Here is a 26,727-nt window from a genome sequence, read left to right as displayed (position 1 = left end):
AATCCATTCTCTCTCTCTCCCTCTCTCTCTCTCTCTCTCTCATCTCACCTGCTCCCTTTCTCTCTTCCTCTTCCTTCCTCTCCCTCACCTCTCTCTCTCAATTTCATTTCTGCAGTGTCATGGGGAATATGGTAATTTTATCCATGGTAAGATTAGTAAGGAAAACAGGCACTTTACTCTAATTGATTCTTAAAAGCCAAGACCTATTTGTTATATTTATTGTCATTCCAAAATAATCATGTGGATATTTACATTCATTTAAGATGAATACTTGATAAAAACTAGAAAGGAACTATCTAGGGATTTAAATGTTTCTATTATCAGGTTGACACTAACTTCATGTAACAATTGCCGTGTGTGTGTGTGTGTGTGTGTGTGTGTGTGTTTGTGTGTATCCTTACAACTCAGGTGAGTGCCGCCATTCCTTTAGATCTACTTTGAGGCCATAGGAAGAAGTCTTTCTTTGAGGCAGCAGAGTCTTGAGAAGACCCTCAAAACTAGATCATCTCAGCCCTCACTGACAGGGTAGTCAAGTGACTTAATTGAAGTTTCAGTTCCTCATCTGTCACTCACAGGCACTCACAGCATGATGCTATGAAACACTCAAACCCTTTGACTAACCCCAAGATCCAAATATACTGTCCCCTCCACAGTTACAACACTTATTTCAAACTAATGCATTTGTCTCCTTGTTAAAATGTAACATTTCACAGTATCAGTCTAAGTTTATGTTTTGATAACACATGAGCTAGAAGACAACCTGGTCAAATCCTCTCAGCCATAAAAGAACAGATCCATGTTATGGGCTGGTGAGTGTCTGAGCTTACTTGGAATAACATTTCTGAACCACCTGCCCAGCATGAAGGGTGCTGCTGACCTACCTCTTGGGACACCATCAACCAGTTGCCAGGCATACACCATGGGTCACCATGGGACAAATGTTTCTGTTTTTTTTATTGGAAGTTCTACAAGGGTCACTTGCTGCTTTGTATTTGCTCAGTTTTTTCCATCTGGGTGAAATCTTTAATCTCATCCCCAACCTTTGGAATCATATTCTTTTGTCAAAGTCCATGAAAAATGCTGCCTCCTCCAAGAGGCATTTCCTTGCCTTTTCAATTGGATATGATCTCTTCCAACTCTTCCTCTTCCTGTTCCTCCCCTTCTTCTTCTTCCTCCTCCTATTCCATTTCCTTCTCCCCTATTTCTAGCTATTTAATTTTGACAGCAATAACAGTTCATCTGTCCCTTGATTATGGAAGTTATCATATTTGGCTTTATAACTTGGTACCCTTGTCCTGCCTCTACAACGAACTGTGAGAGTTCTGAAGATCTGTGTCTTAATTAGCTGTGTAATTCTCAATGCACCTCATGTGAATCAATACAGACCTCCCCTCTATAATGAGAGACCAATGAGAGCACTGACATAGTTTTTATGTTCACTACACTATACCCAGGCCCTACACCACCACTTGCATTTGTTGTACAAATGCATGAATGGATAACTGAATTAATAAATGAATGATGTAACTGAAATGAATTACTTACCAGAAATCAGAGTACCTGGGAAATATATTAGGAAGCTTTGGAGATGTCTGTCCAGCTCACAATGACCCCCTTCCTCTAAGAACTATACCTCCAGCCCCTCCATTATAAAACATGTGGCCCTTGTCCTGGTCATAATTTCTAGGTTAGAAAAGGAAGCTAATCCAGTCTGGGCCAATCAGACTCTTCACCGGGGAATCTGGGATTCAAAATAACTTTTTCCCTCTGTGTTGCTGAAAGTGAGATTCTACAAATCAGGAAAGTAATGAGATCATCTCTGTTCTGCTGTGAACAGAAAAAAGATGAGAAAATGGTGCATGGAGAAGCACGAGGCTATGAGAATAGAATGGAGAGTGTTTGGGAATCGGGAGCATGCCCTTTGTCTGGATGCCTTTCTTTTTCCTGAGTCTGCCCACTGCCCAGGACCAATCATCCCTTGCAGTCTGCCAGTGAGCCCAGTATCCTTCAATAACCTTTATTTTGCTTAAGACTGATCAAGTAAGTTGTTTTATTTGTTCAACAATAGGACACAAAGGGACAGTAAAAACACTAGCAATTTTGAAACCATAATCAGGGAAATAATTACAGAAAAACCTCCAAAACTGAAATCTAATCAAATATATTGTGAGAGAACTTAGGGGGACATTCTAAACTAATTATCAAAGAGGAGACCTAGAAAACTCCTGATCAAGGTTATAAATTGTAAGGCCAAAGACATTTTAACGCTGGTTCACTGATTCTTACAGTTTACTAATCAATTATCCATGATTCTGAAATCCTAAAGTTCAGATAAAGCAAAAATTTTTATAAGTTTTATGTTAAAATTCAATAAAACCTGACTTGAACTAAAATGAGGCAATTTATGGTCTTAATTTATCCCACCTTGTGTAAGTATTCATGTTTCACTGCAGCAATATTAAAGCTTAGATGATAAGATGCTGGCTCTGAACCTCTTGGGGGTGTTACATTATATACAATTCAGTATGTACATTGAATTCTCCTTGTAAAATACAAACAAAGATATCAGAATTTTGAAACATATCTGGTAGCAAGAGTTTCCTCTGTGTACCAACTGAGCAGACTAGAGTTAATTCTAACATATGCTGTGAGATAAAGATCCTTGCACATTGGGGAACTATCTCTTTGCCAGATGCACATAAATTGTAACCAGGTCCCTTTTCTTTCTTCACTATTGTAGCACCTCTTGCACCTTTAGGTCCCTCAAAGTTCTCCTGTCTCTCACATAAAGTCTGTGGCAGTAGCCAGCTCTGTGTGGATGTGCCCTCATACAGATGTACCCTGACTGAATCTGTCCCTAAATCCATGCACCTACTTCCCAACTGTAGCCTTTCTGCTGCTTGACCTTCATGCATGTATCAGCTGTATACATGTGCAAGTTAGCGTTCCATAGAACTTGAACCAATGGCTAATGGAGCCAATAGGTAAATGCACCCTCTCCCATGCAACCCCATGGACAGACCTGAGACATATTCTATACTTCTTCTCAGACAATCCTATGGGATGGAGCCACCAGTGGCCCACATTAGTGGCCATATGATGATGCAGTCTTGTTTTGGCATCCTCTCTTCACTATTGTGCTTCCATGTTTCCACAGTGTAGTGGTTATCACATTCACCTGACACTACTCTGCCTCCTTATCCTTCACTTCTCTTCCCTGGAATCATACTTCCCAATGAAAAACCCACACACAAGCCTTCGCCCAGGCTTTGCTCTCTAGAGAACCTAGGCTGAGTCAGCCACATCTAAAATTCTCATAATTAAGTTGGAATCTATAAGAATCAATAAGAAGACCTCACACCAGTCAGAATGGCTAAAATCAACAAGTCAGGAAATGACAGATGTTGGCGAGGATGAGGAAAAGGGAAATCCTCCTACACTGTTGGTGGGAATGCAGGCTGGTGCAACCACTCTGGAAAACAGTATGGAGGTTCCTCAAAAAGTTGGAAATAGAGCTACCTACGATCCAGCAATTGCACTACTGGGTATTTACCCCAAAGATACAGATGTAGTGATCCGGAGGGACACGTGCACCCCAATGTTTATAGCAGCAATGTCCACAATAGCCAAACTGGAAAGAGCCAAGATGTCCATCAACAGATGAATGGATAAAGAATATGTGGTATTATATACAATGGAATATTATGCAGCCATCAAAAAAACCAAAATCTTGCCATTTGCAACAACATGGATGGAACTAGAGGATATTATGCTAAGCCAAATAAGTCAATCAGAGAAAGATAATTATCATACAATCTCACTGATATGCAGAATTTGAGAAGCAAGACAGAGGATCATAGGGGAAGAGAAGAAAAAAATGAAACAAGACGAAACCAGAAAGGGAGACAAACCATAAGAGACTCTTAATCTCAGGAAACAAACTGAGGGTTGGAGTGGAGCGGGGTGGGAGGGATGGGGTGGCTGGGTGATGGACATTGGGAGGGTATGTGCTATCGTGAGCACTGTGAATTGTGTAAGACTGATGAATCACAGACCTGTACCCCTGAAACAAATAGTACATTATATGTTAATAAAAATAAAATAATTTTAGGGGCGCCTGGGTGGCTCAGTTGGTTAAGCGTCTGCCTTCGGCTCAGGTCATGATCCCTGGGTCCTAGGATCGAGCCCCACATTGGGGTCACTGCTCAGCGTGGAGCCTGCTCCTCCCTCTCCCTCTGCCTGCTGCTCTCCTTGCTTGTGCTTGCTCTCTCTCTATCTCTCTCTGTGTCATAAATAAAAAATATTTTTTAAAAATTAATTAATTAATTTTAAAAAATAAAGTATCACTAAAGCCTAAAAAAAAGAAAAAGAAAAAAGTGACAAACCAACAGAGAACATAGCAAAATATGTTAAAAATTCAAAGTACAGCTGGTCAGTCACATATGTACAAGGAAGTACATTGCAGTATCATGGTAATGGCATAAAAATGGAAAACAATTTAATTTTTAATAGGAGTCTCACTGAATTGTATATGGTGTATCCATACAATAGAGTACGTGTAGTCATTAAAAGAGAATGAAGTAGGTCTCTACACTGATATGATCACATTTGTATGATACATAAATGGAAAAAAAGAGATGTAGTTCACTATAGACAATGTGACTATAGAAATTAGTGACATAGATACATAGGTGACTGATAAATAATCTAGATAAATAAATAATGTAATATTACAAAATAGGGAAGAATATGGACAAAACTGTGAACATTGTTTTTCTCTGAAAAGTAGAGAATATGATATTCACTTTGGAAGTCACATAGTATTCTAAGTAGCAACTTTTATCTTTTTGTTATTTTCTGCATTGTTTAAATTAAAAAACCTATCGATAATTTAAAAAGAAAGAATCAAGAAGTTTGTTCATGCATTCTAGAACCCTATATCTTGTATCTATTAATGTGTGGGGCATTTATACAAGGCACTGAGGAGAGAAAAGTTTAGCAGACAAGGACCACGCCCTTGAGTCTAGCTAGGGCAAGGGGATATTAGGGGACAGAGACACAAACAAATAATTAGAATAACATGTGAGTTCTTGATCTAAGGTGCTTGGAACTCCAGGGGAGGGTGTCTAACCATGCCAAATGTTGGCTCTACTTACAATCACCAAAAACTGGAACCAATCCAAATGTCCTTCAATGGGTGAATGGAAAAACAAAATGTATCCATACCACAGAAGTCTACTGAGCAACAAAACAAATGAACTATTGATACACACAGCAACTTGGATGAATCTGAAAGGTGTTATGCTGTGTGAGAAAAGTGAAAGGTTGCATGAAGTCTGATTACATGTGTTAGACATCGTCTAAAAGACAAAACTGTAGGGATAGAGAACAAATCAGGAGTTGCTGGGATTGAGGCCGGGGTGATTACAAAAGGATAACACAAGTTTTTTGGGGCAATGGAACTGTTCTATATTCCAATTGTAGTGGTGGTTACATAAATTTACATCTTTGTTAAAATTCATAAAATTTTGTACCAAAAGGAAAACTCAGTTTTTCTCTATGATAACTTAAAAAAATAAAATAAAGAAAAAGAGGATGAGAGTTAATGCTGTGTTTAGGTTATGATGTTTAAATGAAGGAATGTGTTATATGATGCTATGTTTTGTTACATGGTATGATCTGATGTTATATGACACCACATTGTAATTATGTGATGTCACATTGTACACAGTGTTATATGACACCAGTTTATCATCTGATATTATGCTGTTTTATATAATGTCACGTGTTTCATGATGTACATTGTGTGATGTGACATCACCTCATGTTATATGACATCATATTGTATTATGCTCAATTTACACAGCACATCACATTCAAAACAGCAATTCACCAAAAATAAATGGTCAGATCTACTGACTGAAGCCCTGGGCAGATCTTGTATCAGTTTTGTTCCTGTTCCCATCAGCAGGTAGAATATCTGAGTTACGTATTCCAGGATCCCCAGATAAAATCATTTCTTCACAAACCCTAACTGAAAACATAAAATTAAAAGCAATAAAGAAGTTCCTTGATCACAGATGCAACAACCGTACAAAAAGAGAGGTAACATCTTAATAAAAAGTGTCAACTTCTCAGGCTAAAATAACATGTTTTGCAGTAATCAAGATTTTTTAAAGTCCATATAGTTAAAGATATGACTAAATTTTTAAAGTATTGTTATTTATAGAGTGATCACTTGCCAAATGCTAAAAATATTGCATGCAAACTTCCATATATTTTTTAGTCTTTAAAATGCATGCTATGTTCATTTATAGTGTGATCCCAAATAAAATTAGAAACAAAATATCCCGTAAATACCCAAAAGAATTATCTAATGGAACCCTCCTGCCCACAAAACACCAGTTTTATTGTATTTGCTTAATTACCTGTGGTGACCACCTCTTAAAGCTTTATAATGCTAAAATTACATTATGTCTGCAGTGTAATTCAAAATAATTACATTGCAACAATAATTTCTAGATGTAATACACCAAATAAAATTAAAATTCATGACATTTTTACCAGTCTAGCTTGGGCATTCTTTATTACATCAGGATTCTATATGGATTGGCTCTCAGTTGTGGATAAAGAACACTTGTCAGCTTAGAACCCAGCCCAGGCTGCCTGGAAAATTAGATTGAGATTATTTAAGGAAATAAATTCTGAGAGGTTCTGAACACATGATATAAAGCTGGACACCCAGTCAAAAGCATGTACATCACGTACTATGTGTAAAGACTCTAGCAATGTGTCTTTCTACATATGACAGAAAAGGGAAATTAATCTACAATAAAGATTTCTGATGGTAGCCTAGATCCAAAGGAGCAATGCCATGGTGTGAATAACTGAAACTTGCTCACATTATCCATCATTTTACAAAGAGGCTTTGCTTTCTATAAAAATTATATTCTTCAAATGTTGCAGTAAATCAAATTTTTATAAAAAGAAATTTAATATATCTTAATAGAGCTTCCTTTTGAAGGAAAACCATAAAGCTTTGGTTATAAAAAAATATTCCTTGAAAGGACTTCAAATTTATCTTTCTCATAAATCTATACATTCATGTGAGGTGCATTTTGGAAGTCGTTTGGGTTTTGTTTTGTTTTAAGTAATAACACCAATAGAGATAATTGCTAAATCAGTAAGAAAAACCTAAGGAATGTGGAAAATACTGATGAAGAGTGGAAGGATGTCGGGGTTAACAAGATATGTGGTGAGCCCAATCTGCAAGACAGCATGTCTCCGGGGGGGACAGGCCGTGCAACCTTGACACAGGACTTGAGAAAGTGGAAAGTGAGAGCCATAGCACCAGGAAAACAAGAGAAGAGAAACCTATGGGAGAGGGTGGGAGAAGGGGTTCTGCTCTGTGGGGAAAATGGATGCACCATAGGGGGCAGGGGAGTTTTGTAGACCTCTTGCACTCCCCTGGCCCTTTCAGTCCCTCATCTAATCCTCATGTCAAGTTGCACAAACTGCAAGACTATGACCTTGTTGATGGTACCTCCTGTCTCTTCTGGGGGTTCTTCTCAAGCAACAATTTACAGATCTGGTTATCAAGTATAAGAGAGATGATAATATTGACTCTACTTTATATTTCTTCTAATGTTAAACCCTGAAAGGGCTGAGGACCCATGCACTGAGACACTAGGGGCTGGAGATGCATCTCCTTCTTTCTCTCCCTCCCTCCCTCTCTTTTTCCCTCTCCCTCTCTCCCAGAAAACAAAAAGAGAGGTAGTGGATAAAGGTTTCCTTCTTTCCATCAAAGGCTGGCCACACTCCACATCAGCCCTCCTCACCAATGTCTAGGAACAAGTTTTGAAATCTTCCCTTGCAGACTGTGATAGCAATTGCAAAGCCTATCAACAAAACGTAACAAAAAATTAGACTCACCAAGATCAAGATGAACACCAGGGACAAATGAATTGAGAAAGAACATGAAGATAACAAATCCCAACACCATCAGGCATTTGGTGAGCAGAATCTTGTCTGATATCCTGTGCTGTGAGAAAAGAAAACACAACTCATTTACTGGATAGTATCTTCTGCTTCCTGCAATGTGTCCATCATCCTACATGACTTGAATCACTACAAATTCTCTTTAAGATGAAAAATATAACATCTTGAACTTGAAAGAAGATTATAAGGTAATGCATTATAAGGAAGACTGTACAGATTTGGGATTACAGCATTCAAAATCTTTATTAAAAATAAACACAATAAATTTAAAATATAGTACATGGGGTGCCTGGATGGTTCAGTCTGTTAAGGTCTACCTTCATCTCAGGGTCCTGGGATCGAGCCCCACATTGGACCTGCTGCTCAGCGGGGAGTCTGCTTCTCCCTCTCCCTCTGCCCCTTCTCCCCAGTCATGCTCTCTCTCTCTCTCTTTCTCTCTCTCTCCAATAAGTGAATAAAATTTTTAAATATATATATATAGCACAATCCTTTTATAGAACACCTGACTAAATGACTTCTTAATGTGATGAAGAAAGTGCTCCCAGTCCCACCACAAGCATTAGATGAGATGTTGGCAAAATCACTGGAGAAACAACATAACTTCCAGGGCCCTGGCCATGCATTTCCACAGGTGCTATATGCTTATACCCTTTCTTTTTTTTTTTTATGTTCAGTTAGCCACTGTGTAGTACATCATTAGTTTTTGATGTAATGTTCAATGATTCATTAGTTAGGTATAACACCCAGTGCTCATTATAACATGTGCCCTCCTTAATACCCATCACCCTGTTACCCCATCCCCACTCAGCCCCCTCCCCTCTGAAACCCTCAGTTCGTTTCCTGGGGTCCATAGTCTCTCATGGTTCATCTTCCTCTCTGATTTCTCCCCTTTCAGATCTCCCTCCATTCCCCTATCCTTTTAATTCAACTTTCCTCCTATTACACAAATCCCTGTTCATAGTGGCGCTGAGGTTAACATGTTCTTGCAATAACATGACTCCTGCTGAGGTTCTTACTATATCCTTTCATGTTCACAGGGACCCTGGAAGGTGCCTGACAGTGCCCTAATCACCAAGATGATGCCTCTGGGAGCCTGACAAGTTGTTCAGGGGTGAGGGGAGGTGCCAGAAGGCTCTATAGTACCTTCATTAACCTCAGAGGTGCAGACCTTCTTCCAGTGGGCCTGAGCCACAGAGCAAGATGGGCAAGGTTCCCAGAGGGTGCTATGCTCTGAGGGCCACGGCTGTGTGGAGCTGGGGAAGGGAGCGAAGTCCCAGAAAACCTGTGCAGATGGGCACTGACTTGTCTTGCCCCACCCAACCAGGCCCCTGTGTGAATCACGCTCCACCATGTGAACTGACAACAGTGTCATGTCCCACCAGTACATCTGTCTATCTGTCTATGTCTACGTCTATCTGGAATTAGATAAAGTATAGATATGGGTATAAATATGGATATATAGAGAGAGACAGATTTTATGGGTATGTACATGGATAGAAAGAGAGACAGAGGTAGAGATAGGTATAGAGATAGAGAGATCTGCACATAGGTATAGATTTTCTCTCTGGATTTCTCTGATCATGCAGTTAGAGTTGTTGTCATAAATTCCTCCATGTTGCACTGGCTCTGGCTGCAGCCCCTGGCCCCCTGTTTACAGATCATGTGGGCCACCTCCTGAGCATCTGTCCTCCTTCCTCACCTACTGCCAAAGCTTGTGGCTGAGCTGGCCGCAAGCCAACTCATCTCCCCCTTCCACCTCCAAGGAAGGCCAGTTTTGCTCGATTAGTCTGTGATGGTGAATTAAGAGAAAAAGGGCATGGCACCCACCTGTTGTGAGGGGAGACACCACAAACCTTCTGTGCAGCCATGTTAATCACAGAAAGTAGGTATTACCATGGGCATTTCCAGAATTGAAAATGGAGGGAGCAGGCAGGTCAAAGAACATTCCCAGCATCACTTGGCTGGTACAAGTGGAGATGATGCAGAGTTTGTGCTTATCTGTTATTTTGGGTGTCTATTAAATTTTCTTATTTTAGGTATGTGGAGCTATCACAGTTGAGGACTCCTAGATTCAGTACAAGCTCCTTTGCTTGTCCCTTCCACCTCTCCTCAATCCTCATTCAGCCAGGTATACAGAGAGGTACACAGTCTCTTCCCCAACTCACAGCCAGCACTACATGGTCTAGCAAAGCAGTCAGGGTCTGCATAAACCTGGGGCCCAGAAAAGGGTCATAGCCACACCCCTCTTTCCCAACCCTAACCATCTCAATGGGACAGAGACTGGGAAGAGACCCAAAGAACACATTACTCACCAGGACCCCCATGTCTAAATTTCCTTTAGAAAGAGATAAAATGTTCTGATCGTAATAAGAAAGTGGGCACTCACCCTCTCCCTAGAAAAGAAACTACGGGGATTTGAAAGATCACAAAGATACAAACGTCTCCAAGCAGATCTGGAGAAGAGTTCTCTTGGCTAGGAGAGGGCACTATGTGTGCCCACCAGAAGTGAGAGCCATATGACAGAACGTACACACACACTACATCTCTGTCCCTAACACTTCTCCATCTCACACAGCGTGCCCCACCTGTCCCTACCTCCACCTCCTCATCCACACAATGGGAAACATGACACCTGCCTTTTAGGATCAAGAAGAGCTCCAAGAGCCAGAGGCACCCAGCCAACTTTCTCTGCAGCTACATTAACCATAGAAAGGGCCACCCTATCACAAAAGAAATATAAAAATTTTAACTTTTCAATTTCTGGACAAAATAATGATTTTGGAAAATGTCAGGAAAATTATTTTCCCCATTAACTCCCCATTAACTCCTAACTTATCTCTCTTGTGTACAGCTATAGGAATAAAAAGAGAAATCACTTTCAGTTTTATCTCTGTGTGAAGCAAGAGGTGAATCAGAAATTCCTGAGAGAAGAAACCACAATACCTTTTTTTGTAGTTCCTGGATATTGGTCTCCCAATTTTTATCTTCCTGTGAGATTTGTCTAAAGGAGAAAAAGACAGACTCATTATTTTCCTGGTGACATTGAGCAGTGAGATCAGCAAGGCAGCAGTCAGCCGCACATTCAGCATGGACCTCTGGCCTGGACACCACCCACTGATACCTAAGGTAGCCGCGTAACAGTGCACACCTGGTCATGGAAGGTGACCAGTGGAGCTGGGTTTATGGATTGGGAAAAATGCTCCATCTATATTTCCAAAGAAAAGTACATAGTGATAAGGAAACATCTGTGTCCTAAGATGGCTGACCGAACCAACAAGGGAGTCTCAGCCCCTGCCCCGGGGCTCTTTAGGGTTCTTCTCTCTGCTCTGCTTCTCGCGGGCCAAGAGTGCCCAGGATGCAGAAGTAGAACTGCATAAATTACCCCCTTTGTTTGCGCTCAGGGCTCAGACCTTTGGAGACCACTCTCCCCTGAGCCCACCGGCATTCCGCCAGCATTAAATAAACCTCTTATCCTCCAAGTTCTCGGGGTGCCACTGGGTTCTTCTGTCAGGTGGTCCAGTCCAGGTTCCATAACAATAGGAAATAAATGGAATGTTAATGAGGTGTGTGCAAGCATGTATACGTGTGAGTGTGAGCATAGGGAACGTCAGAAGAACACTGACCAAAACTTGAACAAGGGGAATGACGGCATAAATTTGTTTACCTCTTTTCACTGTCTACTTTTCTATACTTTTTCCACAATGAGGTTATGTTATATTTACAACTAAACTAACTAATGGCTTGCTTTAGTGGTGACTTTTATCAATCAGAACAGTGGAGAATTTAGTTTTAATGAGCACTCATGTCTCGTAAGTTATCAGAGGAGGCTGATCATGCAGCCAGAACATACCCTAAAGGAAATCACAGCAGACCTAGGCAAATCCTGAGGACAATTTTTTTAAAGGCTATGTAAAAACAAGACCTGCAGAGCCAGCACTTGCCTTAGACCACCCTCATTCTAATCTGCTCCTCAGTGACTGTGTGGCCTTGCAAAGCCACTGCCCTCTCCAGGCCTCAGTTTTGCTATCTGTGATCAACACAGGATGAGCCGACAGAAACTTGGTGAACTTCTGGGTCCATGTGGTTCTTCACATGTGTAACCCTGAGATACACTGAGTATATCTTTAACACCCCACAGTGTCAATGGATTAAATACATTTAGGGAAATTTACTCCTGCATCTTTAATTTACAAAGTTTCTCCTTTTAAGATGTATGCCTGTTGTCAAAGCTGGGACCCAGTCTGCAATTCTGGGCCCTCCTGGAGCTGCAGGACCTGTTTCCCCAGCACCACCTGGTGGAGATGGGTCCTGGGCTGGGATGGGGCTGAGACAGTGCTTCGCCCTGGGCTGCCTGTCTGGAGAGAGTGAGTCCCCACAGGCTCACCTGTGGCCTTCCCCCCCCCGCCCCTCCCCCACTAATTGAACAGGCTGCAAGACAGCCACGCTGGATTACCCTCAAGGTTCGGTGCTGGTCTTCAGCCGGGGAACACAGGGCTGGTTTCAGCAAACTACAACATGCAAGATCATTTACACTACATTCACAAGGACTCACATTTCCCTTGTCTTGACAGATTTCTCATCTCCACCTAGTTCCCAGCTCATGGCAGTAATGCTTCAATGTCCCTAAGGGGTGGGCATGCTCCTGCTTTTCCCATCAGCACTCCCAAAGTGAAGACAGGTTAGAACTCAGCACCTCATCAGAGTTGGGAGGAAATACTCACCACTCCAGTTACCTTTTATATCTTAGCTTTGATTAGAAGCAAATGACAGGAAATGAATTGAGAAGGACTTAGGTATTTTTTGAGGTCCCTGGAAATCAACTACTGGGAGGGTATTTTGTTAGATTAATGTTTTATATTGTTTTTGATTCTTGCTATGCAACATGTTATGTGTGGAAGTGTGACAGGAAGTGGTTGAGTGTGGATTCAATCGCTGGTGTAATTCTTTCCTCGCTGTAGAATCCTGGACAAATTGGTCAAATTCTCTGAACCTGTTTTTTCTTCCTTAAACTGGGGCTAGTACCAGCACACATTCCAAAGATCCAAGTAGGGGTTAGATAAAATAATGTTTCACAAGAGACTTACTACACAGTGTATGGTACCCAAAACCTGCTCACTGGCATGAAGATAGAGTTACAATTTTAGAGTACCATGAAGTATTCTGAGGACCCATCATTTTAACTTACTTGAATGGTACACTCTATGACATTTGGACACCATGGGGGTGGTAGTAAATAGGTTGTTGATACAATCCAACCACTGAGCACAACTTATAAAGATGAAAACCAAGAGTTGCCTGAGCAGGGCCCTGGCTTGGTACCTGTGGAAGGTGTGCAGCCTTCGGGCCAGCAGATGCTCCAGTGCCCGCACCTTCCCCAGGAGCAGGCCCCGAACTGCTGTCTCCTCTCGGCTGGCCGGGCTGATGCGCTGTGCAGTCAGGCGCCAGACATGGATCTCATGCTTCAGTTCTGCAGGAAAGGAAAGCTGAGCCCTGAGTCTCCCACAACCTCAGACACCAGCAGGCATTCCACTCCCCTCACCACTTTCCAAGACCAGGAAACACATACATGGTAATGCACAGATAACCAAGGGCCAAATCAAAGCAGTGGCTTCTTGGCATCATGTCATCATGCCCACGTTAAAAAATTACCATGGATGTGAAGTAATGTAATTTGGGTTAGGAATAAATTCTTGAATATACCTATCAGTGCTAGCCCCCAAGAAACTTTTCCCCTCCCAGGAAATTACTTCTTACAGCCATACGTTTGGGTCTCTTGGCAAAAATCCAGACATTGCCTAATCATTAAATAGACCTAGTAAACATTGGAAATACAAGTGTAGTTCTCAGAGGAGGGCATCTGGTAAGAGGCAGAGGTAGGGAATGTCTCCCCCTGACAAGGATTCCAAGCTGAGCTTGCGTCTATGAAAGAACGCAGGTGAGAAAGATGTAGACAACCTTATGAAATGCTCTAATTAATAGAATGAGGCAAATTTCACCCATCAGTGAATTCAGACATCTTCTGGTATAGAAGAATAGAGAGAAATGAATTGTCAATTCATTGGTTCCTTCAAAATCTTTCATGAAAATTTACATTTAACCTCTATTTTACAGATAAAGATACTACATAAATTTCTCAAAATATCCACCAAAAATACATAAGGAAGCATGTATTTTCATGAATCACCTCTTATGTGCAACGTACTATACCACATATCACAAGAATTCCAGATGAAATTAAAAGACAGAACCCTTTCAAGCAGGACTAAAGCACTTGACAACTAGCTCAGAGCAGAGGCAAGGCAGGGCGATTATCCAAATACTGTGAAGCAGCCTGTACTTGTGGGTTTGATGACTAGGAAAATATTATCTTTTAAGCTCCCTCGACTCAGTACACAAGTGTTGATCACCTACTAGGTGACAAACCTACTGCAAATGCTGAAAAAACAAGTATAAACTAGGCATAGACACAGACAGCAAATAAAGTGTGTCAAGACTCAGAAAAGAGAATTAGTTGAGGACAGGGGCACTAACACCATTTCAGTTAACACATGGTTTTCTCCAAAGGCTCAGCCTTACAAAGAGGAAAATCCTTTAGAACTAGGATGTGTAATATGCTTTCATTCAGTACATATTGATAGTTTGTAGCTTGCCAAAATAAAAAAAAATAAATACATAAATACTTGGGCATAATTCAAAAATCTCTTCAGAGAAACAAATTTATAATTTCTTTTCAGAGAGCCTCACACCTCATTAAACAACCTATGAGGTTATGATAGCATTAAAAGGAGGAGCAAGAGGAGGAGAACACTGAATAAACCAGCTACCTGAAACACCAAGCACAAAAACGCCACACAAGGATAGGAAAGGGGAGATGAGGCCATGCTGCCTTAGTGAAGGTCCACAGCGCCAGTGTTTCATCCAATGCTCTGAACCACATTACAGAGAAGACATCATTCAAAGCCCATCCACAAAGTACAGAGACTTTCCAGCTAGTCTTTTTTTTTTAATTTTTTTATTGTTATGTTAATCACCATATATTACATCATTAGTTTTTGGTGCAGTGTTCCATGATTCATTGTTTGTTCATAACACCCAGTGCTCCATGCAGAACGTGCCCCCCTCAATACCCATCACCAGGCTAACCCATCCCCCTACCCCCCTCCCCTCTAGAACCCTCAGTTTGTTTTTCAGAGTCCATCATCTCTCATGGTTCGTCTCCCCCTCTGACATACTCCCCTTTTCTTCCTCTCCTGTTATCTTCTTCTTTTTCTTTTTTCTTAAAATATGTTGCGTTATTTGTTTCAGAAGTACAGAACTGTGATTCAACAGTCTTGCACAATTCACAGCGCTCACCGTAGCACATACCCTCCCCAATGTCTATCACCCAGCCACCCCATCCCTCCCACCCCCAACCACTCCAGCAACACTCAGTTTCTTTCCTGAGATTAAGAATTCCTCATATCAGGGAGCAAGATGGCGGAGGAGTAGGAGACGTAGATTTTGCCTGGTCTCAGGAATTCAGCTGAATAGGGATCAAACCATTCTGAACACCTACGAACTCAACAGGAGATCGAACAGGAGAGTAGCAACAACTCTCTGAAAAGAGAAGCGACCACTTACTGGAAGGTAGGACGTCCGGAGAAGTGAATCCGAGGCGATATTCGGGAGGATAGACGGCGGGGGAGGGGCCTCTGCCGGCCGCTTCTGGCAAGTGATAGAGCCGCGGAGCACAAAATCGGACCTTTTAGAAGTTAGCTCGGCGGAGGGACGTCACTGCAGTGGCTAAGCAGGGGGTGGAATCCTCCCGGGACAGTGTGGTCTCAGGACCCTTGGGGTCACAGAGAGACCGGGGGTGCCTGAGTGCGCCAGAGCTCCCGAGTATCGGAGCGGGGAAGCCGGCTGCAGATACGGAGCAGAGTCGCGGGCTCTCAGCTCGGGGTTGCCATAAACTGTGATCTGCGGCAGTCGGGGCACGGCTCCCCCAGCAGGGACCCAACAGGCGGCAGATCCGGGGAGACTCCCCTTCCTTCCCGGGGAGGAGCGGTGCGGGAACGCACTGCAGGGATCTGCTGGGTTTGGAGACTCCGAGCGGGGTCGGGTGCCAGAGATAGCAACGCTCAATCACAGGCCGGGTGAGCACGGAGTGCGGCCGGAGACCGGGGACACGGAATTGACTGCTTTTCTCTGGGGGCACGCTGAGGAACGGGGCCCCGAGTTCTCAGCTCCTCCGAGTGGAGATTGGGAGGCCGCGATTTTCACTCTGGTCCTCCAAAGCTGTACCGAGAGCTTGCAGGGAACAAAAGCTCCTGAGAGCAAACCGGAGCAGCTTCCTTAGCCCGGACAGACAAGGGCGGGGCAATTCCGCCTCCGGCAAAGACATTTGGAAACCACAGCAACAGGCCCCTCCCCCAGAAGATCAGCACAAACAGCCAGCAAGCCAAGACCAAGTTGATCGATCAAGGAGAATAGAACTCCAGCGCTAGGGGAATACTGCACATAGATTCATGGCTTTTTTTTTTTTTTTTTTACCATGATTCATTATTTCATCAAAGTTAATTTTTGTTGACTTTTTTTTATTTTTCTTTTTCCCTTTTTCAACCAACATCTTATAAATCCTTTTTTTTAAAAAAAAACCATCTTTTTTTTCATTTTTAGAGTCATATTTTATCCCTTCATAGTAGTTACCCTTGTTTTTGGCATATATATATAAGTTGTTCTCTCTTTCAAATTTTGAGGTACAGTTTCTTCTAACACATCAAAATATACCCTAAATCACTAGTGTATGGCTTTGTCCTAGTCTCCTGCCTGATCACATTCTCTTCCTTTTTCCTTTTTTTTTTTCCCTTAAATCTTCTTTCTTTTTTCAAACAACTTATCTTACCAAGTCCTTTTATAAAATCTTTTATAATTTTCATCTTTACAGTCATCTTCCAACCCTTCATTGTATCAACCCTTATTTTGTACATATATGTCTTTCTTCCTTTAAAATTTTAGGAGGCACTTTTTTCTAACAGACCAAAATACGCCCAAAATCTAGTGTGTGGCACTGATCTATGCACTAGCCTGATCATATTTGATCATATTCTCCTTTTTGGAATTGTTTTGTTTTTGTTTTTATCTTTTTTTTTCTTTTTTTATTTCTTTTTCTCTTTCTTTTTTCTTTCTTTCCCTTTCTTTTCCCCTGGTTTCAGGTCTTTTCTGATTTGTATACAGTATATTTGCTGGGGACGTTGTAAAACTGTTAGACTTTTGTTCTCTCATTCATCTATTCTCCTCTGGACAAAATGACAAGACGAAAGAAATCACCTCAGCAAAAAGAACAAGAGGTAGTACCGTCAGCCAGGGACCTACTCAATACGGACATTAGTACGATGTCGGACCTAGAGTTCAGAATTATGACTAAACATACTAGCTGGGCTTGAAAAAAGCGTGGAAGTTATTAGAGAAACCCTTTCTGGAGAAATAAAAGAACTAAAATCTAACCAAATCGAAATCAAAAAGGCTATTGAGGAGGTACAATCAAAAATGGGGGCACTAAATGCTAGGATAAATGAGGCAGAAGAGAGAATCAGCGATATAGAAGACCAAATGATGGAAAATAAAGAGGCTGAGAAAAAGAGAGAGAAACAACTACAGGATCACGAGGGCAGAATTCGAGAGATAAGTGATACGATAAGACGAAACAACATTAGAATAATTGGGATCCCAGAAGAAGAAGAGAGAGAGAGAGGGGCAGAAGGTATATTGGAGCAAATTATAGCAGAGAACTTCCCTAATGTGAGGAAGGAAACAGGCATTAAAATCCAGGAGGCACAGAGAACCCCTCTCAAAATCAATAATAATAGGTCAACACCCCGACATCTAATAGTAAAACTTACGAGTCTCAGAGACAAAGAGAAAATCCTGAAAGCAGCTCAGGAGAAGAGATATGTAACCTACAATGGTAGAAACATTAGATTGGCAACAGACCTATCCACAGAGACCTGGCAGGCCAGAAAGGACTGGCAAGATATCTTCAGAGAACTAAACGAGAAAAATATGCAGCCAAGAATACTATATCCAGCTAGGCTATCATTGAAAATAGAAGGAGAGATAAAAAGCTTCCAGAACAAACAAAAACTAAAGGAATTTGCAAACACGAAACCAGCCCTCCAAGAAATATTGAGAGGGGTCCTCTAAGCAAAGAGAGAACCTAAAAGCAGCAAAGAGCAGAAACGAACACAGACAACAGACAGTTAACAGTCACCTTACAGGTAATACAATGGCACTAAATTCATACCTTTCAACAGTTACCCTGAATGTAAATGGGCTAAATGCCCCAATCAAAAGACACAGGCTATCAGATTGGATTAAAAAACAAGACCCATCGATATGCTGTCTGCAAGAGACTCATTTTACACCCAAAGACACCCCCAGATTGAAAGTGAGGGGGTGGAAAACCATTTACCATGCTAATGGACACCAAAAGAAAGCTGGGGTGGCAATCCTTATATCAGACAAACTAGATTTTAAAGCAAAGACTGTAATAAGAGATAAGGAAGGACACTATATCCTACTTAAAGGGTCTATCCAACAAGAAGATCTAACAATTGTAAATATCTATGCCCCGAACATGGGAGCAGCCAATTATATAAGGCAATTAATAACAAAAGCAAAGAAACACATTGACAACAATACAATAATAGTGGGGGACTTTAACACCCCCCTGACTGAAATGGACAGATCATCTAAGCAAAAGATCAACAAGGAAATAAAGACTTTAAATGACACACTGGACCAAATGGACTTCACAGACATATTCAGAACATTCCATCCCAAAGCAACGGAATACACATTCTTCTCTAGTGCCCATGGAACATTCTCCAGAATTGATCACATCCTAGGTCACAAATCAGGTCTCAATCGGTACCAAAAGATTGGGATCATTCCCTGCATATTTTCAGACCACAATGCTTTGAAACTAGAACTCAACCACAAGAGGAAAGTCGGAAAGAACTCAAATACATGGAGGCTAAAGAGCATCCTACTAAAGAATGAATGGGTCAACCAAGAAATTAAAGAAGAATTAAAAAAATTCATGGAAACCAATGAAAATGAAAACACAACTGTTCAAAATCTTTGGGACACAGCAAAGGCAGTCCTGAGAGGAAAGTATATAGCAATACAAGCCTTTCTCAAGAAACAAGAAAGGTCTCAAATACACAACCTAACCCTACACCTAAAGGAGCTGGAGAAAGAACAGCAAATAAAGCCTAAACCTGCAGGAGAAGAGAAATCATAAAGCTCAGAGCAGAAATCAATGAAATAGAAACCAAAAGAACAGTAGAACAGATCAACGAAACTAGGAGCTGGTTCTTTGAAAGAATTAACAAGATTGATAAACCCCTGGCCAGACTGATCAAAAAGAAAAGAGAAATGACCCAAATCAACAAAATCATGAATGAAAGAGGAGAGATCACAAGCAACACCAAAGAAATACAAACAATTATAAGAACATATTATGAGCAACTCTATGCCAGCAAATTAGATAACCTGGAAGAAATGGGTGCATTCCTAGAGATGTATCAACTACCAAAACTGAACCAGGAAGAAATAGAAAACCTGAACAGACCTATAACCACTAAGGAAATTGAAACAGTCATCAAAAATCTCCCAAGAAACAAAAGCCCAGGGCCAAATGGCTTCCCAGGGGAATTCTATCAGACATTTCAAGAAGAATTAATACCTATTCTCCTGAAACTGTTCCAAAAAATAGAAATGGAAGGGAAACTTCCAAACTCATTTTATGAGGCCAGCATTACCTTGATCCCAAAACCAGACAAAGACCCCATCAAAAAAGAGAATTACAGACCAATATCCCTGATGAACATGGATGCAAAAATTCTCCCCAAAATACTAGCCAATAGGATCCAACAGTACATTAAAAGGATTATTCACCACGACCAAGTGGGATTTATTCCCGGGCTGCAAGGCTGGTTCAACATCCGCAAATCAATCAACGTGATACAATACATTAACAAAAGAAAGAACAAGAATCATATGATCCTCTCAATAGATGCAGAAAAAGCATTTGACAAAGTACAACATCCTTTCTTGATCAAAACTCTTCAGAGTATAGGGATAGAGGGTACATACCTCAATATCATAAAAGCCATCTATGAAAAACCTACAGCGAATATCATTCTCAATGGGGAAAGACTGAGAGCTTTTCCCCTAAGGTCAGGAACGCGGCAGGGATGTCCACTCTCACCACTGCTATTCAACATAGTATTAGAAGTCCTAGCCACAGCAATCAGACAACAAAAAGAAATCAAAGGCATCCAAATCGGCAAAGAGGAAGTCAAACTCTCACTCTTTGCAGATGATATGATACTGTATGTGGAAAACCCAAAAGACTCCACCCCAAAACTGCTAGAACTCATACAGGAATTCAGTAAAGTAGCAGGATATAAAATCAATGCACAGAAATCAGTTGCATTCCTATACACCAACAACAGGACAGAAGAGAGACAAATCAAGGAGTCTATCCCATTTACAATTGCACCCAAAACCATTAGATACCTAGGAATAAATCTAACCAAAGAGGCAAAGGATCTGTACTCAGAAAACTATAAAATACTCAGGAAAGAAATTGAAGAAGACACAAAGAAATGGAAAAACGTTCCATGCTCATGGCTTGGGAGAATCAACATTGTGAAGATGTCAATGCTACCTAGAGCAATCTACACATTCAATGCAATCCCCATCAAAATACCATCCACTTTTTTCAAAGAAATGGAACAAATAATCCTAAAATTTGTATGGAACCAGAAGAGACCCAGAATAGCCAGAGGAATACTGAAAAAGAAAAGCAAAGCTGGCGGCATCACAATTCCGGACTTCCAGCTCTATTACAAAGCTGTCATCATCAAGACAGTATGGTACTGGCACAAAAACAGACACATAGATCAATGGAACAGAATCGAGAGCCCAGAAATGGACCCTCAACTCTATGGTCAACTTATCTTTGACAAAGCAGGAAAGAATGTCCAATGGAAAAGAGACAGTCTCTTAAACAAATGGTGTTGGGAAAATTGGACAGCCACATGCAGAAGAATGAAACTGGACCATTTCCTTACACCACACACAAAAATAGACTCCAAATGGTTGAAAGACCTAAACGTGAGGCAGGAGTCCATCCAAATCCTAAAGGAGAACACAGGTAGCAACCTTTTCGACCTTAGCCGCAGCAACTTCTTCCTAGAAACATCGCCAAAGGCACGGGAAGCCAGGGCAAAAATGAACTATTGGGATTTCATCAAGATAAAAAGCTTCTGCACAGCAAAAGAAACATTCCACAAAACCAAAAGACAACCGACAGAATGGGAGAAAATATTTGCAAATGACATTATCAGATAAAGGGCTAGTATCCAAAATCTATAAAGAACTTATCAAACTCAACACCCAAAGAACAAATAATCCAATCAAGAAATGGGCAGAAGACATGAACAGACATTTCTCCAAAGAAGACATCCAAATGGCCAACAGGCACATGAAAAAGTGCTCAAATTCGCTTGAAATGTCTGATAGAATTCCCCTGGGAAGCCATCTGGCCCTGGGCTTTTGTTTCTTGGGAGATTTTTGGTGACTGATTCAATTTCCTTAGTGGTTATAGGTCTGTTCAGGTTTTCTATTTCTTCCTGGTTCAATTTTGGTAGTTGATACATCTCTAGGAATGCACCCATTTCTTCCAGGTTATCTAATTTGCTGGCGTAGAGTTGCTTATAATATGTTCTTATAATTGTTTGTATTTCTTTGGTGTTGGTTGCGATCTCTCCTCTTTCATTCATGATTTTGTTGATTTGGGTCATTTCTCTTTTCTTTTTGATCAGTCTGGCCAGGGGTTTATCAATCTTGTTAATTCTTTCAAAGAACCAGCTCCTAGTTTCGTTGATCTGTTCTACTGTTCTTTTGGTTTCTAGTTCATTGATTTCTGCTCTGATCTTTATGATTTCTCTTCTCCTGCTGGGTTTAGGCTTTCTTTGCTGTTCTTTCTCCAGCTCCTTTAGGTGTAGGGTTAGGTTGTGTATTTGAGACCTTTCTTGTTTCTTGAGAAAGGCTTGTATTGCTATATACTTTCCTCTCAGGACTGCCTTTGCTGTATCCCAAAGATTTTGAGCAGTTGTATTTTCATTTTCATTGGTTTCCATGAATTTTTTTAATTCTTCTTTAATTTCTTGGTTGACCCATTCATTCTTTAGTAGGATGCTCTTTAGCCTCCATGTATTTGAGTTCTTTCCGACTTTCCTCTTGTGGTTCAGTTCTAGTTTCAAAGCATTGTGGTCTGAAAATATGCAGGGAATGATCCCAATGTTTTGGTACCGATTGAGACCTGATTTGTGACCTAGGATGTGATCAATTCTGGAGAATGTTCCATGGGCACTAGAGAAGAATGTGTATTCCGTTGCTTTGGGATGGAATGTTCTGAATATGTCTGTGAAGTCCATTTGGTCCAGTGTGTCATTTAATATCTTTATTTCCTTGTTGATCTTTTGCTTAGATGATCTGTCCATTTCAGTCAGGGGGGTGTTAAAATCCCCCACTATTATTGTATTGTTGTCAATGTGTTTCTTTGCTTTTGTTATTAATTGGCTTATATAATTGGCTGCTCCCATGTTCGGGGCATAGATATTTACAATTGTTAGATCTTCTTGTTGGATAGACCCTTTAAGTAGGATATAGTGTCCTTCCTCATCTCTTATTACAGTCTTTGTTTTAAAATCTAGTTTGTCTGATATAAGGATTGCCACCCCAGCTTTCTTTTGGTGTCCATTAGCATGGTAAATGGTTTTCCACCCCCTCACTTTCAATCTGGGGGTGTCTTTGGGTGTAAAATGAGTCTCTTGCAGACAGCATATTGATGGGTCTTGTTTTTTAATCCAATCTGATAGCCTGTGTCTTTTGATTGGGGCATTTAGCCCATTTACATTCAGGGTAACTATTGAAAGGTATGAATTTACTGCCATTGTATTACCTGTAAGGTGACTGTTAACTGTCTGTTGTCTGTGTTCGTTTCTGCTCTTTGCTGCTTTTAGGTTCTCTCTTTGCTTAGAGGACCCCTCTCAATATTTCTTGGAGGGCTGGTTTCGTGTTTGCAAATTCTTTTAGTTTTTGTTTGTTCTGGAAGCTTTTGATCTCTCCTTCTATTTTCAATGATAGCCTAGCTGGATATAGTATTCTTGGCTGCATATTTTTCTCGTTTAGTGCTCTGAAGATATCTTGCCAGTCCTTTCTGGCCTGCCAGGTCTCTGTGGATAGGTCTGTTGCCAATCTAATGTTTCTACCATTGTAGGTTACATATCTCTTCTCCCGAGCTGCTTTCAGGATTTTCTCTTTGTCTCTGAGACTCGTAAGTTTTACTATTAGATGTCGGGGTGTTGACCTATTTTTATTGATTTTGAGAGGGGTTCTCTGTGCCTCCTGGATTTTAATGCCTGTTTCCTTCCTCACATTAGGGAAGTTCTCTGCTATAATTTGCTCCAATATACCTTCTGCCTCTCTCTCTCTCTCTTCTTCTTCTGGGATCCCAATTATTCTAATGTTGTTTCGTCTTATCATATCACTTATCTCTCGAATTCTGCCCTCGTGATCCTGTAGTTGTTTCTCTCTCTTTTTCTCAGCCTCTTTATTTTCCATCATTTGGTCTTCTATATCGCTGATTCTCTCTTCTGCCTCATTTATCCTAGCATTTAGTGCCCCCATTTTTGATTGCACCTCATCAATAGCCTTTTTGATTTCGATTTGGTTAGATTTTAGTTCTTTTATTTCTCCAGAAAGGGTTTCTCTAATAACTTCCACGCTTTTTTCAAGCCCAGCTAGTATCTTTAAAGTCATGATTCTGAACTCTAGGTCCGACATCGTACTAATGTCCGTATTGAGTAGGTCCCTGGCTGACGGTACTACCTCTTGTTCTTTTTGCTGAGGTGATTTCTTTCGTCTTGTCATTTTGTCCAGAGGAGAATAGATGAATGAGAGAACAAAATGCTAACAGGTTTACAACGTCCCCAGCAAATATACTGTATACAAATCAGAAAAGACCTGAAACCAGGGGAAAAGAAAGGGAAAGAAAGAAAAAAGAAAGAGAAAAAGAAAAAAAAAGATAAAAACAAAAACAAAACAATTCAAAAAAGGCAGAATATGATCAAATATGATCAGGCTAGTGCATAGATCAGTGCCACACACTAGATTTTGGGCGTATTTTGGTCTGTTAGAAAAAAGTGCCTCCTAAAATTTTAAAGGAAGAAAGACATATATGTACAAAATAAGGGTTGATACAATGAAGGGATGGAAGATGACTGTAAAGATGAAAATTATAAAAGATTTTATAAAAGGACTTGGTAAGATAAGTTGTTTGAAAAAAGAAAGAAGATTTAAGAAAAAAAAAAGGAAAAAGGGAGAGAATGTGATCAGGCAGGAGACTAGAACAAAGCCATACACTAGTGATTTAGGGTATATTTTGATCTGTTAGAAGAAACTGTACCTCAAAATTTTAAAGAGAGAACAACTTATATATATATGCCAAAAATAAGGGCAACTACTATGAAGGGATAAAATATGACTCTAAAAATGAAAAATAAAAAATGTTTTTTTTTTTTTAAAAAACAGGGATTTATAAGATGTTGGTTGAAAAAGGGAAAAAGAAAAATAAAAAAAAAAACAGTCAACAAAAATTAACTTTGATGAAATAATGAATCATGGTAAAAAAAAAAAAAAAAAAAGCCATGAATCTATGTGCAGTATTCCCCTAGCGCTGGAGTTCTCCTATTCTCCTTGATCGATCAACTTGGTCTTGGCTTGCTGGCTGTTTGTGCTGATCTTCTGGGGGAGGGGCCTGTTGCCGTGGTTTCCAAATGTCTTTGCCGGAGGCGGAATTGCCCCGCCCTTGTGGGTCCGGGCTAAGGAAGCTGCTCCGGTTTGCTCTCAGGAGCTTTTGTTCCCTGCAAGCTCTCGGTACAGCTTTGGAGGACCAGGGCAGAAATGGTGGCCTCCCAATCTCCACTCGGAGGAGCTGAGAACCTGGGGCCCCGCTCCTCAGTGTGCCCCCAGGGAAAAGCAGTCACTTCCGTGTCCCCGGTCTCCGGCCGCACTCCGTGCTCACCCGGCCTGTGACCGAGCGTTGCTATCTCTGGCACCTGAGCCCGCGCGGAGTCTCCAAACCCAGCAGATCCCTGCAGTGCGTTCCCGCACCGCTCCTCCCCGGGGGAGGAAGGGGAGTCTCCCCGGATCTGCTGCTTGTTGGGTCCCTGCTGGGGGAGCCGTGCCCCGACTGGGCCGCAGATCACAGTTTATGGCAACCCCGAGCTGAGAGCCCGCGACTCTGCTCCGTATCTGCAGCCGGCTTCCCTGCTCTGATACCTGGGAGCTCTGGCGCACTCAGGCACCCCTGGTCTCTCTGTGACCCCAAGGGTCCTGAGACCACACTGTCCCGGGAGGATTCCATCCCCCGCTTAGCCACTGCAGCGACGTCCCTCCACCGAGCCAACTTCTAAAAGGTCCGATTTTGTGCTCCGCGGCTCTAGCACTTGCCAGAAGCGGCCGGCGGAGGCCCCTCCCCCGCCGTCTATCCTCCCGAATATCGCCTCGGATTCACTTCTCCGCACGCCCTACCTTCCAGTAAGTGGTCGCTTCTCTGTTCAGAGAGTTGTTGCTACTCTCCTGTTTGATCTCCTGTTGAGTTCGTAGGTGTTCAGAATGGTTTGATCCCTATTCAGCTGAATTCCTGAGACCAGACGAAATCTAGGTCTCCTACTCCTCCGCCATCTTGCTCCGCCTTTCCAGCTAGTCTTTCAAGGCATGCTGGTGATGGTCACTTTTTTAAGTGGTTGATCAACTTTAAAGAGCTAAACAAGAACATGGTTAGTCTTTGGGGCTAGCCCATTGGGTGCAGGCTGGGAGTCCTCTCTCCATCTGTGTGTGGAGAAGCAGAGCCTGGGAGTCACTGTTGCATCTATAAAACTGCCTTTTCATGTATCCCTGGCTCCTTTCTACAGGTGTCCTCTCCAGAGACAGCTTCAGCCCCCTTGTACATACCCAGAGCCTAGCTGCCTTCTAACCCATCAAATCAAACAGGTGGAGCTATTCTCCCCAGGTAAACCTGGGCATTAATGCTCAGGTTGTACACTCCTGTTCTCCTAATTTTGTAATGAAATATATCATCAATTAGCAGGGAATTTAGTTGAGAGAGAGATTTTGCCCAGGGAAAGGAAGTTCACTGCCTGCACCCAGAACTCAGTTTACCCAATTGAATGTGCTCCTCAGTTTGTTCCCAGACCTCCTCCACACCTCTGCCATTTCCCCACCCTGAATCCTCTGCTAAGCTCTAAGACCATGGTTTCAATGGGTTACTTGATATTGCCCTCTGCACCTTGTGCTGCCAGATTCAAAGATAAACACTCCATCTTCCCCCAACAAAACTCTCTCCCCTCACTTTCTTCTTCTTTATATGCCATCATTAATCTTCCAGGTTCATGAGCCTGAAAGGTCATTTTAGTCTTCTCAGTGCCACTCTCCACTACTTCTGTGTTAACATTACTAGGCATGTAATAGGTGTCAGATACCATGCTAGATGCTAAAGGAGAAAAATTAGTAAGTTACAGGATGGGCCTCTAACAAGCTAGAAAGAGATATAAGCTATATCATAAGTAAACATGAGCCAGGACAGTACTGTGTCACAAAAAGAGTTCAGGATAT

At 41.5% G+C, this 26,727-nt stretch overlaps 1 protein-coding gene across 2 annotated transcripts in view; it reads right to left on the bottom strand.

Annotated features, from left to right (window-relative positions):
* OCA2 (OCA2 melanosomal transmembrane protein) overlaps positions 1 to 26,727 on the bottom strand; it is a 526,634-nt gene that overhangs the window by 325,957 nt on the left and 173,950 nt on the right. For both annotated transcript variants that reach the window (XM_027572901.1, XM_027572904.1), the window contains exons 16-18: positions 13,318 to 13,465; positions 10,942 to 10,999; positions 7,933 to 8,041 (exon numbers count right to left, since the gene is read on the bottom strand). In XM_027572901.1, coding sequence (XP_027428702.1) covers positions 7,933 to 8,041; positions 10,942 to 10,999; positions 13,318 to 13,465 — 315 coding nt within the window. The remainder of the gene's footprint in view (positions 1 to 7,932; positions 8,042 to 10,941; positions 11,000 to 13,317; positions 13,466 to 26,727) is intronic.

This window comes from Zalophus californianus, chromosome 6 (assembly GCF_009762305.2).
Source record: "Zalophus californianus isolate mZalCal1 chromosome 6, mZalCal1.pri.v2, whole genome shotgun sequence".
NCBI classification, from domain to species: domain Eukaryota; kingdom Metazoa; phylum Chordata; class Mammalia; order Carnivora; family Otariidae; genus Zalophus; species Zalophus californianus.
This window is presented reverse-complemented; position numbering and strand designations above follow the sequence as displayed.